The sequence below is a fragment of the Balaenoptera physalus genome (assembly GCF_965194825.1).
Source record: "Balaenoptera physalus genome assembly, chromosome: 1".
NCBI lineage: Eukaryota > Metazoa > Chordata > Mammalia > Artiodactyla > Balaenopteridae > Balaenoptera > Balaenoptera physalus.
The window spans coordinates 136,247,129-136,263,428 of record NC_138882.1 but is presented as its reverse complement, the minus strand read 5'-3'; the positions used below and the strand labels follow the sequence as shown (position 1 = coordinate 136,263,428).

The 16,300-nt window shown below is 36.8% G+C and overlaps 1 protein-coding gene across 5 annotated transcripts in view; it reads left to right on the top strand.

Annotated features, from left to right (window-relative positions):
* Window positions 1-4,679: 4,679 nt before the first annotated feature.
* Window positions 4,680-16,300, top strand: part of LRRC7 (leucine rich repeat containing 7) — a 533,218-nt gene continuing 521,597 nt past the window's right edge. For all 5 annotated transcript variants that reach the window (XM_082418775.1, XM_082418774.1, XM_082418778.1 and 2 more), the window contains exon 1: window positions 4,680-16,111. In XM_082418775.1, the coding sequence (XP_082274901.1) occupies window positions 16,110-16,111 (2 nt within the window). In that variant the 5' untranslated portion in view covers window positions 4,680-16,109. The remainder of the gene's footprint in view (window positions 16,112-16,300) is intronic.

The following is a 16,300-nucleotide window of genomic DNA, read 5'->3' as shown; positions in this document are numbered from 1 at the left end:
TGTCATACAGAGTGAAGGAAGTCAGAAAGAGAAAAACAAATATCGTATATTAATGCATATATGTGGAACCTAGAAAAATTGTACAGATGAACCGGTTTGCAGGACAGAAATTGAGACACAGATGTAGAGAACCAACATATGGACACCAAGGGGGGAAAGCCGTGGGGGGGGTGGGGGTGTGATGAATTGGGCGATTGGGATTGACATGTATACACTGATGTGTATAAAATGGATGACTAATAAGAACCTGCTGCATGAAAAAATAAATAAAATTAAATTCAAAAAAAATATTGCCAAGATTTGGACAGTGTTTAGCAGAACTTGGATTTGAATGTAGATTTGATACCTTGTTCTTAACCTCTTAACGAGTGTACTTCCAATGGTTACCTCTTTAGTGTATCATCTGGAGTTTTGTATTTAATGTTTTATGTCAGGGAGAAGTATGGGTTCTTCAGGACTCATCGTATTTTACTTTCCCCATAATGTTTTTAATGTCCTTGTATATCCAAGTTATATTATTTGACATAATATTGAAAATGAGTAGATGAGTGATCATAGTTCAAAAGACAGTAAAGAGTATAAGTAGGACTTAGGACTACTCAAAGATAGGATAGTCTAAGTATATTAACATTCAGTGAAAGTAATACCTAATTATTCTAATTAGCTGTTTTTTCAAGGCTTTCTGTATACTCCTTTATAAGCACTTCATGGTTGCTTGAATTAATTATAAGAATGTAATTTTAAGATACCATGTCTTAAGTTGACAGCATATCTTTTTGAGAATTCCCATTAAAAAAAAAAAAAAAGGCTGAGTTTGCTCCTCTGTCCAATGATGTAAACAGAGAACTGCCAAAACCTTTAAGGGAAACGTTTTTATATCAGAGTTTTAAGCGGAGGTTAATATTGATTTCTCTGATAGGTACTTTGTCCCCATGGACAACAGCTATAATCTAATCTCTAACTGCCAGGAGAAGTACAGGGCTGGAACATATTCTCACATTCTCTGGAACACAAACTCATATTCTGATATGAGTATCCTCCCCAGGTGCACCCATGCATGCCATCCTTCGGAACTTTGTGAGGTATATAGAAAACTGCTGCTTAGATTCCTGTTTGACAGTGGGTGTTTTTTCGACATAAATTGGCAAGATCTCTTTATAAAAAATTTTCCTCACCAATCTTCTTTTGAACTTATAAAATACTTCCTGTCCATGTATTTATTCAAAATCAGTCATGTTATACCATAAATTATTATTTACCTTTTTTATATACATATAAACCCTGTAAGCTGATCATCCTCATGGGGTGATTTTGTCTCAGCCCTCCGGAAGCTGGTTTGTGGTTGCTGTTCTTTTACTGCTTACTATAAGAAATCTAAACAGAATTTCCTCAGTTTAGTCCCTTCTGTACAGATTTGATGGAGTTGAGCTGAATCACATTGTGGCATTTGACTCCCATAATCTCACCATCGGTTTTTCTTCCTCAAACTATATCTTTCTCTGGGATTTCTTTAATAATTCTGCACCAAATAGTGCCCAGGTTTGTAGCCTCTACCTTCCTCTTTGATCTCTTGTTCATGTCAGCTGTTAACACTACCACTGCCCACTTGATTTTGCAGAATAATGTATCCAGTATCAGCTTCTACCCTCAGCTTTCATACCCATGCCCATTCCAGTCCTCAGAAAAATAAAATAAAATAATAAACTCATCCAGCTACTATGAATCATCACATTCTAGAAAACAATAAAAGGTATAAATAATTTTCAAAGATATGTATATATTTTACACCTCTTACTAGATTGAACTTACTTCAAGGGATTGCACCTCACTTCTCTATGTCACCCATAGTTCTCTGCACTAGGTAAATGCTCTACTGTATGTTATTTGGTTTATTTATAGAATAGGCCATCTAGGAAAGTGAATTAACAAAAGGAATATTTCCTTATCTCCAACAATTTTTGAATAGTATGTATAGTTGAATTTTATGTTACTGGAAGGAGAGAATCCAGTAGCCCATTTTTGTTAGGAGTTTTCCAAACAATACTTATGTGAGCTCATTTGACTTTAAGCTCCCGTAAGACAGAGACTTGGTCTATTTCATATTCACTGTGGAAGTTCATGGGAATTTATAGGCAGGAATTGATAGATACATCATCAGAGTACAGTTGTATAAAAATGGTACAATAGAAAGTAGCCTTTTGGGTGTTGAAATTTTGGATTCCCTCTTGGAAAAAATAATTTAAAAGGGAGTCTACTTCTAGATGCAAAGAAATTCTCAACATCACAGTGAGGCAAACATCACAGTGGGGCAAAGTAACAGACATTAGCATCAACTCTATAAATTGCTGAATAAATCTCATCAAGTGAATGGAGTTTTTGACCTTCTTTCTATTCTCTAAAAGCTTTAGTTGCCCCCGCTGGTAACTGCAAATCAGGCAGTGTAATTTATATTCTTCTTTTCAATGAAAGTGTTTTGCACATAGTAGGTATTCATTAAATATGTTGAACCTCATTTTATACAATTAACCATATATTCAGTAGAAGTAGAATTTGAAAACAGAACTCAAAAAGTCTTAAGTTTTGTAGTAATTTTTAGGGAAATCAGCTAACGGCATATAATTTCCAAAACTCAGTCATATTAATGGGCATAGAAAAAACAGTGGTAAAGTATAAATAAAAATGAATTTTTACTTAAATCATTTTGGTATAGCTTACAGTCATAAAGATATTTAAGCACATTGTGGGTAATATAAGCAGGCAGCTCAATTTTAAATTCAATCTTTTATGTAATTACTCTGCTACCTATATAAAATTTTGATTTATTTCCAGAGAAGTAAAATAATCTCTTTAAATTTAATGTTAGTATAAGCATAGAATTCTTAAATTATCCGAGTGTGTACTTTAGAGAAACAGGAATATATCTTGACATCTTTAGAGATGTACAATACATAAGGGTTAAATAGCAACGGTAAAATCTTCCTGGTTATTTTAGATATGCATTTAACATTATAAAACACTTTGTTAGATTTACAAGATAATGTCTGCATCCTGATCCAGTATCTATTCATATGATGAAAGTAAAAACCACCTCCACTGTTTTAATACTTTGAATAAATTGCATTCATAATGATTTACGTATTGTCTATTCATTCTCAACACTCCTAGATTCTTACTTATTATTTTAAAATGCTTCGTAGTGCATAGAGAAACCACTGTAAAGAAACAAATACTATTTGCTTTTATTTCAAATCAAATATCAAGCTTAAAACAAAATGACTGACAGTGAACTGTATTTAATTTTATTTTCTTATGCAGGAATAAATACAGTAAGTAACCCAAGCTCAGAGATACTGGTCTGTGTCATTTTCAAGCAATGAAACTAAGCAAGTGTTAGTGAGGTTGAAGATTACATAATGTGAACTGTTAGTGTCTCATGGGAAGAATAGGTTATCAAAAAACCTTTGGCTATATCCATGTGGTGCCAAATTCCTGTCCAAACACTAAAACATTCCTTTAAATCAACTGGGTGAAGTTTATTTTACTGATGTGGTTTAAATGCAAGAGGATATCAGAGATGCTCAAATCTGTGACCTTTTTCTTGGTAAAGAAATGAGAAGGAGCTGGGGGGTGGGATTTTAGCGATATGTAATGAACTGAGAAAACTTCAACACCTATTCCTTTTACTACTAAACTCTCATCAGACTTACCTAAAAACTAATTTTCTACAGGGAAGATTTTGATTTCTATATTGTTACCTCATTTCTGCTTATTTTCTTGCCACAGATAAAAAATATGATGAAACAAGACCATCGCATTTCAAACTTTCATAAAAGGCATAAAGCTTAACCTCAATTTAATAACTATTGCAGATATACAAATTAAATCATGAGATGTACTTGTTTATTAGATTGGAAAGGTTTAAAAGATGATTCGTACCTAAGGTCAACAGTAGGTGAAAAACAAAAATTTTGATGAACAGCTGGTGACAATATAAATTAGTTTAACATTTTGGGAGGGATTTTGGTACTATTAATTTTTGTATATGTATAGTTTTCAATAATACTATAATTATTTTATGTAATCATATTGTTATATTATATTACAATAATTATTAATATATTGGATTTATATTAATATTATAAAAATATACAGTTTTCTAAAAAATATATGCTATAAAAGTTATGCATAAGAATGCAAGGACATATATACAAGGAAATTCATTGCAAAATTGTTGCAATAGTGAAAAAAATTAAAATTAACCAAACAGCCATTAATAGAAAAGAGGTTACATAAATTATGGTATATCCATGTAATGGGATTCTATAAAGCTATAAAAAGGAACAGGATATCACTATATTAGAACTGAAACAGAAGGATATTTCACCATATATTGTTCAGCAAAAGCAAGTAATAAGGCAATATGCATACATATAAACAATATACTTCTGAGGGGTAAATTTCAGAATGTATGTAACTTTATGTTACTATATGTTGAGAAAAATTCAGAAGAGTACACCACACTAATAACTATGGTTATTTAAAGGGAAAAATTTATAGAGTATTTTCATATTTTACTTTATAAAATCTGTACTGCTTGAGATTTTAACAATAAGCATAACACTTCTGTGATAAGAAAAAAAATAAAAATATTAAAAATATCAGAGAAACATTTTGGTAATTTCTAATATACCCTTTTCTTTAACAATGTTATATTGTTACTAGTCTTTTTCTTCTTTCATAATTTTCTAGATTATTGAATTTGCTTACATTTTATCAAAGAATCCATCTATTTCAAAAGGAGCTAAATTTGATTGGTTTTCTACCTTTTATGTCTCAGATATAAATTCTCAATTGTTAGATGAATGTTTGGAACATCATTCATGACTCAAGTTGTTTGTGCATACTGCTATCAGGAGAGAAGATTTTAATCAAATAATAATCATTAATGGTATCTATTAGTGTGCCCTATAATAAAAAATACTCATTTAGACGAACATGTTTATTATCTGATGGCGATAACTGGTATTAAAAGAGACTTTTGCTTACACTGATCCTGAAAATAGATTAGGGTCATCAAAAATAATGACCAAGTATGTTTCCGTTTGCTTCACTTAGAAGCTATCAGTCCGTAAAGTCCTTTGTAACTACATCATGGTGGCAAGGCTCATTTCTATTGTCTCCTCTAACAGCATGTTTCATAGAAAGGAAATATACAAATGCTATTTAACCTAAGTAACTTCAACATTTTGACACTGAAAAATATCACCTGAAAAATTGTGATGTAATGGATAAATTAGTTCCACTTCCAAAACATGGCAGTCTGAATATCATCAAAATACTTCTAGGACAAAACATCTAGAAAAACAGGATAAAAATTTAAAAACAACCCTTTTTTTGTCGTTGTTTTGCAAACAATTAACTTTCAAGAAAGAAGATTAATTCTTGAAAGCCAAACAATTGATAAAATAGGAAACCATAGTGGTAAGAAGCATTAAATATACAACTCCTCTGAAGGCATTTGCCAATAAGTAATCTATAACAGAATCTCCCTATTAACAGGCAGCTGAATAGGACATTACACGTTTAGCCTAGAAAAGGTGGGAATTAACTTAAAGATGGAACCCTTGAAGGTCTACATTTTCACTAATTTAAAAATATTTACCCCTGGGAAACAGGAATTACAAAGCACATTGTCTGCTTCAACCTTGTCTTTGGGTTGGGAAAAAAGTCTTTTCTTTGTAATCACAGGCATGGTCTTTTGAGCACTTGGGACTTATTGATGATCTGGGAAACCCACAGCTAAAAATTAAAATGATTTGGGTAGCTAGCTCCTTGGGTCACCTGAAAAAAACAAATACAAATCCTTATTGGAGGGAAACATCTTTAACCAAGGGTTCACATTATTCCCACATGTAACATCCAACTGAAAATGAGCTCAGAATCCAAGGAAATATACCACTATGAGCAAGAGTCAAGAGGAAATAAATCAGCACCCCAAATTAGACTTCTTGAATTTCAGATATTGAAATTATTAGACCAGCATGCAAAATAAAAGAGTGAATCAAAAACATGAGCAAGAAATATGCTTTCAGAACAGATCAGAAAATCTTATACATAACAAAAAAAGTGTTGAAATTATAAATATAATTAGTGAGATTCAAAATTCAATGGTAGGTTAAACATTACATTAGATAGTTGAAAAAGAATCAATTAACTGAAAGATAAAGGCCACTAATTACAGAAAATGTAGCACAGAGAGACAGAAGAGAGAAAAATGTTACAGAGTAGTTAGTGATACAGAAGACAAAATAAGAAAGAGATAATATAGGGAATGGAAGAGAGACAGTATTTAAAGAGATAAAAGCTGAAATATTGTTAAAAAATAATTTTTAATCCCTAACAGCATAAATAGAAATAAAATTTAAAAAACTAGAAAATAAAATGGAAGGAAATCGATGCCTAAATACATCAGTGTACAAAGACAAAAAGAGAATATCTCAATGACAGCAAGAATGAAAGGAACGATTGTCTACAGAGAAATGACAATTAGACTGAGAGCAGATATTTCAACAGTAACAATGAAGACCAAAACCCATGGAATAATATCTTCAAAATACTAAGGAATAGTAACTGTCAACTTTGAATTATATACCAACTAAATTATTATTCAAGAATAAAGTGTAAAAAAAGACATTTTCATCTAACCCAAAATTTTGAAACTCTGGGGTTTTATAATTATAGATGATAAAGTATTAAGTGTAAACTGTTGGGAAGAAAAATTCACTGAAATAAAATGTTATCCTGGATCTAAATGAATCTCTACTTTTTTCATGTTAACAAACATTTTTTCTAATGATAGAGTTGAAAATATAAATAAAATTGGATAATAGCAAGCAGGGTAACTTTATATCAGTTATTCTTAATAGTCAATAGTATGAAGTCTCCACTATGAACTATGATTAGATTCTATGCTAAATATTACCATTCTGGAACACATTGAAATATTCCAGTATGATTTATATACTCAAAGCCATTTCTTTCATCTTGAAGTAAGCATAACAGTGAGACCTAAACAAAATTTCTGGGGTCCTGACTACATATGTCTGAACTACTCCTGTTTTTCCTAAAAATAAGTAATTTTTAAAACCTCAAATTGCTGAACTTACTGTGTCTGGCACCACTATTTGACTATTTTCTGTCAGGCAAATAGACAAAATCATCACAGCTTAGTATATCTTGCCTTATAATCAAATTAGAATTGTGTTCAACTTATACTTTCCTCCATCATTTCCATTTAGGTTTTAGATGTGGTCTCACATAATAAGCAAAAACATAGGATAAATAGTTTTCTGGCTATGTCTATTTTCCCATCTTTGAATGGAAAGACTTTCTTTCCTAAGAATTCTCTTTCTAGAAAAAAGCAAATTCCTGACATTATAATTGAGGTCCCAAGACTTGTGTTATACAAGAAAACAATTATAGCCATACCTTGGAGATATTGTGGGTTCAGTTGCAGACCACTACAATAAAGTGAACGTCACAATAAAGCAAGTCACACAAATATTTTGGTTTCCAAGTGCATATAAAATTATGTTTACACTATACAGTAGTCTATTAAGTTTGTAATAGCATTATGTCTAAAAAAGCAATGTACATACCTTAATTTAAAAATAATTGATTGCTAAAAAATGCTAACCATTATCTGAGCCTTTGGCAAGTCATAATGGTTTTGCTGGTGGAGGTTCTTGCCTCAAAGTTGATGGCTGCTGGACTAATCAGGTTGGTGATTGCTGAAGGCTGGGGTTACTTTGGCAGTTTTTTAGAAAGAAGACAACATTAAAGTTTTCCATATCAATTGACTCTTCCTTTCATGAAAAGTTTCTGTGAAGCATGCAATACTGTTTGATAGCATTTTGTCCACAGTAGAACTTCTTTCAAAACTGGAGCCAATCCTCTCAAAACCTGCCACTGCTTTATCAAATAAGTTTATGTAGTATTCTAAATCCTTTGTTATCATTTCAACAACCATCACATCATCTTCACCAGGACTAGATTCCATCTCAAGAAACAACTTTCTTTGCTCAGCCATAAAAAGTAACTCCTCATCCATTAAAGTTTTATCCTGCGATTGCAGCAATTCAGTCATATCTTTAGGTTCCACTTCTAAAGTTCTCCTGCTATTTCCACCACAACTGCAGTTACTTCATCCACTGAAGTCTTGAACCCCTCAAAATCATCCATGAGAGTTGGAATCAACTTCTACCAAACTCCAGCTAATGTTGATATTTTGACCTCTTCCCATGAATCACAAATGTTCCTAAAGACATCTAGAAAGGTAAACACTTTACAGAAGGTTTTCAATTTATTTTGCCCAGGTCCATCAGAGGAATCACTACCTATGGCAGCTATAGCCTTAAAAAATGTATTTCTTAAATAATAAGACTTGAAAGTCAACATGACTCCTTGATCTATGGACTGCAGAATAGATATTGTGTTAGCAGGCATGAAAACAACATTAATCTCATTGTACATCTCCATCAGAGCTCTTGGGTAACTAGATGCACTGTCAATGAGCAATAATATTTTGAAAGGAGTCTTCTTCTGAGCAGCAGATTTCAACAGTGGGCTTAAAATATTCAGTAAACCACATTGTAAACAGATGTGCTCTCATCCAGGCCTTGTTGTTCTGTTTATAGAGCACAGGCAGAGTAGATTTAGCATAATTCTTAAGGGCCCTAGGATTTTTGGAAAGGTTAACAAGCATTGGCCTCAACTTAAAGTCACCAGCTGTGTTAGCCCATAACAAGAGAGTCAGTCTGTCCTTTGAAGCTTTGAAGCCAGGCATTGACTTCTCCTCTCTGGCTATGAAAGTCCTAGGTAGCATCTTCTTCCAATAGAAGGCTGTTTCGAAACATTGAAAATCTGTTGTTTAGTGTAGCCATCTTCATTAATTATCTTAGCTACATCTGCTGGATAACTTGCTTCAGCTTCTACATCAGCAATTTCTGCTTCACTTGACACTCTTATTTTATGGAAATGGCTTCTTTTCTTAAACCTAATGAACCAACCTCTGCTAGCTTCAAACTTTTTTTCTGCAGCTTCCTCACTTCTCTCAGGCTTCATAGAATTAAAGAGAGTAACGGCCTTGCTCTGAATTAGGTTTTGGCTTAAGGAATGTTGTGGTTGGTTTGATCTTCTATCCAGACCACTAAAAGTTTTCTTTTCAATAAGACTGTTTTGCTTTCTTATCATATGTGTGTTTGCTGGGGTAGCACTTTTAATTTCATTCAAGAACTTTTCCTTTGTGTTCACAACTTGGCTAACTGGTGTAAGATGCGTAGCTTTCAGCCTATCTCAGCTAAGGTATGACAAAGTACAAAGCAGAAAAAAAGCAACAAATATTATTTTACCTTAACTTCTAAGGAAAGATAATTGGTGTTTCCTTACTGACTGATTTAGCATAGAAACAACTTAATATTAGCAATGTACAGATTCTTGGTTTAAAGGATTATGTTACCTAAGGGAAGGTGAACGTTGTATATGTTCTGGATTGTGTGTACATGAAACCTTCTGAACTCTGGTTAGTTATGCAATTTGAATTCCTATATTTGCAGACCACTGAAAATTCTTCAGCAGTTTATAGTTTTCATTAAAAAAAAATCTTTGCTAGTAAAACCATCAATTCCTTACCTGTTTTTTATAATTCCTAACTCCTCAAATTAATAATAATATACTGTATTAAAATTTAAGATCATGGGATAATGTAATTTTAGAATCAGAAAGAACTTCTGGTTGCTTTAACTATACATATTAATTTTAGAATGAAGAAAATGTATTTTAAGATTTTATATAGATAGGAAACTACCCAGAGATAGCAAAGACATTCTCAGAAAATGTTTATACCATAATGTGTTAGTGAACTCACCTATATTGGTTTTTTTTAAAAATATATTGAATTCCTCTTAGCTGGTCTTTTAACTTATATTTCATTTAAGATAACCTTCCTGTTGGAGTACTGGTATATTAAATTTTGTCTGAACTGCTTGTGAGAGAAAACTGCCAATATGATTTTGTTCTGTCTATAATGTGAGGTAAGGGATTAATTTTTGTTTAAGTTTCCATTTTATTCCTCAGGAGGTAACTGATTGCCTTCTGCCTCCTCTGTTGTATAAAAGCTCATTGCTCAATTTTTGGCCTTTGTATTTGGTTTCACCTAGCTCTCTAAACTGTTTCAATTGAAAACTGTCCTAAATTACTGTAGTTTCACAATCAATATTGACAGGGAAAACAAAGCACCTCATCTTATTCTTTTTCAAAATGTCTTTGACTTTTCTTTATCCTTTCTTTTTGGACTATTAATTCTTAAGCACAGGGTAAATCCATGAGAGCTTCTTTAATTTTTCTCATGCCACTGATCTCTTGAAAACAGATTGTGAACTCACAAGACCTTATTCTATCTAGTCAATTTCAGATAGTTTAAAGTCTGAAAGGTAAAAAATTCAAATTCTAAAGATTTTAGCATACAATTTAGGGAAATATATAATCTTGGGATAGTAAAGGTTTTCTTAAACTAGATACAAAGCACATATCATAAAGGAAAGTACTGATAAAGTTGACAGTATTAAATTAAAACTTCTTTGATAAAAATACATCATCTTAAGAGTGAAAATTAAAGATGAGATCTGACAAAGGATTAGAATCCAGGATACACACACACACACATACACACACACACCAAGAAAACCCAATTGAAAAATGCACGAAATATATAAACTAACCAATTCATATTGGAAATGTGGATTGTTAATAAATATAAAAAGGTTCTCAATCTTATAATTAAGCAGGAAGATACGCATTTAAACCATAATGAAATACCATTTTACACCCCTCGGACTGGACTGGGCAATGTGAGAGTATCTGATAATACCAAGTACTGCCAGGATGTGGATCAAAGAAAACTCTAATAAATGATAGCAGGAATGTAAATTGTTTGAAAACAATTGAATATTGAATATACTCCACAACCCAGGAAATCCACTGCTAGATGGTATATAAAATAGAAAAACTCTCATCCATATACATAAAGAGATATAAACAAACAGGTTCATAACAGCATTACTAAAGTAAAAATTGGCATCAGAAGGTGAAAATGACAAATTCATAAAGTCAAGTATCATGCAGCAGTAAAAATTAGTGAACCAGAGTGTCACATATCAAGACAATTCATACTCACAGACATAATGCCGTTTTTTTTCAAAATCAAAAGCAAGTTGCAAAAGAATACATACTGCATTATACCACTTTTGTAAGAGTAAAATTTGCAAAGCAATATAAACATGTTGTTAGCAGTAAAAGGGCATGAAATTTAGTAATGTACAAATGTACAAATAAATACAAAACTTTAGGAATGAGGTTACCTCTGTGGGGTAAGGGGAGAAGAAATAGAGGAATGGGAGAGGAAGCTTCGATCCTTTTTTTTTTTAAAGATTTTTTTTTTTTTTTTAACGTGGACCATGTTTTTTAAAGTCCTTATTGAATTTGTTACAATATTGCTTCTGTTTTATGTTTTGGTTTTTTGGCCACAAGGCATGTGGGATCTTAGCTCCCTGACCACGGATCGAACCCACACCCCCTGCATTGGAAGATGAAATCTTAACCACTGGACCACGAAGGAAGTCCTGGAAGCTTCAATCTTATCAATCATATTTTTCTTCTTAAAAGACATGCATGACGTGTACATTAGTGTTCATTGTATTTTGTATATCATAAATATGCAAATTAATGTTTAAAAATAAAAAATATTATCCAAATGAATTAAATATAACAATAACCATTCTCTTTAGCTAGACTAAATTGTTAATCTGAGAGATAAGTTTCACAGTAAAGGCTGTCTAACAGATTCACTTGAAGAAGAATCTAATGACTCCCATTTCCTGTTCAGAGTTTCTCCCTGTTTTTCAAAAGCTAACAGTACTCCATACTCTTATGGTACCCCGCTGATACTGATCCTGTCCTACCAAGCTCTACCAGCTCCGAGCTCTTCAGATCTATATCCCCATACATCAAAATTTAACAAAGTTTTTTTTATTTCCCCGAGGACCAATAGCTAATTAAGCTAATCCTGTTAAGACATCAACGGCTGGTAAAACTGAAAGTATTGTGCTTTCTATAAGTGGGTTTTTTAAAATCAGGAATTGCCGAAGAGGAAATCTTTTTAAGACAAGTGTGACATACCAGGCCTCCAAAGAAAAATATTAGAAAGATAGTTGGCGCCTGATTGTCTAATATCACCATATGTCTTTTATTTTCAAATAAGGTTAGTCCTGCTTATCCTGGAAACAGCCTATCCTTTCAAAAATTTTAGTAGTGTGAGTCAAAGGAATTGATTAACAGTTTACAAAATTTTATGGATTCAATGTCTAGCCATTCTTAGATGTAATCTGAACAGCTAATCTGTTAAAACTGCCTTGACCTAATTTTTTAAAATTAATTAATTAATTTTTGGCTGTGTTGGGTCTTCGTTTCTGTGCGAGGGCTTTCTCTAGTTGCAGCAAGCGGGGGCCACTCTTCATCGCGGTGCGCAGGCCTCTCACTATCGCGGCCTCTCTTGTTGCGGAGCACAGGCTCCAGACGCGCAGGCTCAGTAGTTGTGGCTCACGGGCCTAGTTGCTCCGTGGCATGTGGGATCTTCCCAGACCGAGGCTCGAACCCGTGTCCCCTGCATTGGCAGTCAGATTCTCAACCGCTGCGCCACCAGGGAAGCCCCCTTTGACCTAATTTTGAGTGGTTACTGTTTTTGGTGTTGGACCTCTGCTTGAGTGACAGCTTAAGGATATTCTGCATTCATCTTTCTCCAATTTGCAGACAGTCATCTGCATTTCCAGAGGGTTGATGAGAGGGCAACTTGGAGTTTAAAGACAGCATCTGCATTTGCATTTCAATAGTTCCTTAATTCTATGAAACCATTGAAATCTCTTCAGTATGCTTCATTGTTTAAATAGTGAAGGTGGCCAAAATTTGTTCAAGATTCATAAACCTTAGAAAAAAATTGGGCCATTGTATCCAAAGCCCATTCTACAGAGAATACTTCCTTCTTATTTTTTTCATGCTAAAATCATGTTTGTTAAAAACCCATAGGCACTGCATCACACCTGCACATATTTAAAATCTTTTATCTATTTGAACCTCTATAGTCTGAAATCAAGGTTCTAGGATATGACAAAGAGGAAAGGAGGGTGTATGGTTTGAAATATATTACAGGGGCATCATCAATTTTTAATTTGGGGTTCCAAAAAAATATCTTTCTCCCCACTAGAAGGGAACAATTTTGTTTTCATTTAGGAAAGTTCCACTTAACACCTGGGATGTAAGTTCATTGGTAGGTATGTTACCTGTTTGCAATGATCTGCAGTTTCATCATAATTGGCTGTGATTTTACATACAAATTTATTTTTGGCAAATATTTTGGTAAAAGGGAATGAATCCTGGAGTTAAAATAAGAAATTCTGAGTTCAAGTACAGGGCAATTGGGTACGTTTCTGAGATGAGCCTTGTGCCCTTCCTATAAGTGTGGAAAATGTTACCCACCAAATAGTTTTAGGAAAGGATTAAATAAAAGAATATATGTGAAAGTTCTGTGTAAACTGTATCCAAAAGAACTGGAGGCCTGTAAAGCATTGCTACAATTGTATAACTGTTGTGTGAGGTTATGCTTTTTATAGATTTTCAATCGGTACCTAAAATTTTTCATATCACTCCATCCAGCTGAGACACTAAGATGTGGCAAATGTTTACAAGGACAAAACCATGGGTGAAAAAAATAGAGCTCCACAGAGGTCAATTCAAAATTTGTCCTTAAAAGAAAAATTTTTTTCATCTCCTTGCCGTTTCAGAACCCTTTCTCAGTGGTGTTTTATAACACACTTTTTAAATGATCTGGCTTTTCAAAATATGCTCTCATTCCTCTTTCCTTTTACATGCAAATAATATGATATACTAGGAAGTTATCCTTAAAAGTCAGCCCACTTTCATGGCCCAGGTAAAGTGGAAAATAATCATTCTTGGTACTCTGCAGATTAGGTGTCAATCTCCAAAGTCTCTTCCTAGACAATCCTTAGCAGCCGGAAAAGATGATTTTTGACCTTGAAGATTTTAGCATTGCAAATCCAAGAATATGAGCAAATGCATTTTGTTTTTAGTAAAATGTGAGTTTGCATCCACCCCAGAGGGTCAACTGAATACCATGACATCTGACTGTATTAGCGATGTAGAGAACTAAAGGGAAATCCTTTCTCTCTTACAATGAGGAAACAAAAAGCCTATAGCCTATATTCCACGAAAAGAAAAAAAAAAAAAAGTGATTCCAGGATAATAAATCTTATTTTAAAGAGAGAATTGACCCAATGGGTTTAGAGAATAAAAGAGAAGTCTAAATATAGTACCAGCTTCTTCAATATGTTTCTTAACATATTGCTGCTTTTGAGAGTTTAAAGACAAGTGTGAGAGAATAAAGTGTCTGTGTGTGCTTTTACGTGAGGGCGCATATGAGTGTGTGTGTGAGTGTGAGAGTGTGTGTTCATGGCAGGAGGCGTGGCGGTGAAAACATGAAGCATAGTTAGAAAACCCCTTCTCATTTTGAGCACTCCCAGGGCAGCTACCCCGGCCCCAGAAAGAGAAGAGAACGTGAGAGCAGGCACAAAGGTCGTTGCCTTGACTGACGTGAAGCGACCGACCCGCTAGCAGAGACTTTTCTCCTTGGCAGCCAACAACCTGCAGCGGGAAAGGCGGGCGGGGCAGGAAACCCCGAGGAGGCGCTCCCGGCCGCCTCTTTGCTGAGATAGCAGGAGCGACAGCCTGCGGAGCCACGAGCGCAGCGTCACCGAGCCGGTGCGGGTGCAGGGGCGCTCTGGAAGGCGCAGAGGCCCGGGGGCGCTGGTGCGGAGGAGTCGCCCGCGCTGCAGGACGCCGCGCCGCCCGAGCGCCACGGGCCGGTCCGGCAACGGGAGGACCCGGCGGCCCAGCGCTGCCCGGCGCCGTGCCTCGAGCACCTGCCTGGCGCACGGCGGGCGACGGGAAGACCCCAGAGAGCTCGGCCTGTTGTCCCGCTCTCTAACAACAGCCTGTGCCGGAGCCGGGAGAAGGCGACCATTTCAATTCTCCGCCGGACTGGAATTTTTCTTCTCACAATTTGGGGAAGCCCGAGTGGAGGTCAGAGGGGCAGGCGAGGATCTCAAAAAGAGGCCGAGGGCTGTGAACGTGGCCACCCCCTCCCCTATTGCCGGAAAATCTCCTTGACATTTTTTACACTTTGAAGCAGCTGCAGCTGGTGTCGTCGGAAAAGGGGGTGGGAAAAAAGAGAGGGGGCGGGGAGAGCACGGAGACACAGCCAAGAGCCAGGAGCGGCGCCTCCTCGCCTGCCAATCCTGGCACCTGTTCACCGAGCCACTGCACCGAGGAGGACCCCACTCCGGGCGAACCCTGGGCTCGAAGCCACGGACGCTCAGCCCCTGGGCAGCGGGTTCTCGCCGGAGGGACCTGCAACCGCCCACTCGGCCGCCGCCTGCAGCCGCGGGAGCGCACTGCCCCTCCGAACCGCCCGCTGCGCCCCGGTCCCCGGGGATCCTCGCCCAGGAGAGGCGCGGCAGCGGGCAGGGGGTGTCACGGAGTTGGGTGCAAGATTCGCCTTTTCTGCTCGGATCTTCTCCGCCCAGGATTCATTGTCTGTGGAGCCTTCTGGGGGTGGGGAGGGAGCAGCGCCTCCGCCGCCGCCGCTGCCTCTGCTGCTGCGGTCGCTAGCGCGGCGCGCAGGGCAGGCGGAAGCTGGGCAGTGGATGCGCTCCTGCCTCCCCCGCCAGCGCTTCGGGCTTCCCCTCGGCCGCTTCCCGCCGGAACCTCTCCAGGTGTCCACCTGAAGGGCACGGGCATCATGGTCTAACGTGGCACCTGCCTGGAATCTCCTCTTCCTCCTCTTCTCCTCCTTCACCCCTCTTCTCCTCCGAGGACCCTCGTGCCCACTCCACTGCGGACCCCCGAACACTTTAAGGAATAACCCTTGGCAGCTGCACGATTCACTCTCACCGGAACCTCATGGGCAGTTTCTCCCGCCGGCGATGTGAGTAGGACACTATCGCTCGGTGGCCAAGGGGGTTGCGGGGGCCTCGCCGCGACAGCCACAGCGCCCGAGGTGTGGGACCCGGGTGGCCGACGGGGGCGGGGGTGGGAGGACCGGAGCCTTCGGCGCTCTCTGGGAGCTGCTTGCGCGGTGGCCCGCGGAGGTGGCGGGGAGGTGGTAGGTTGAGGG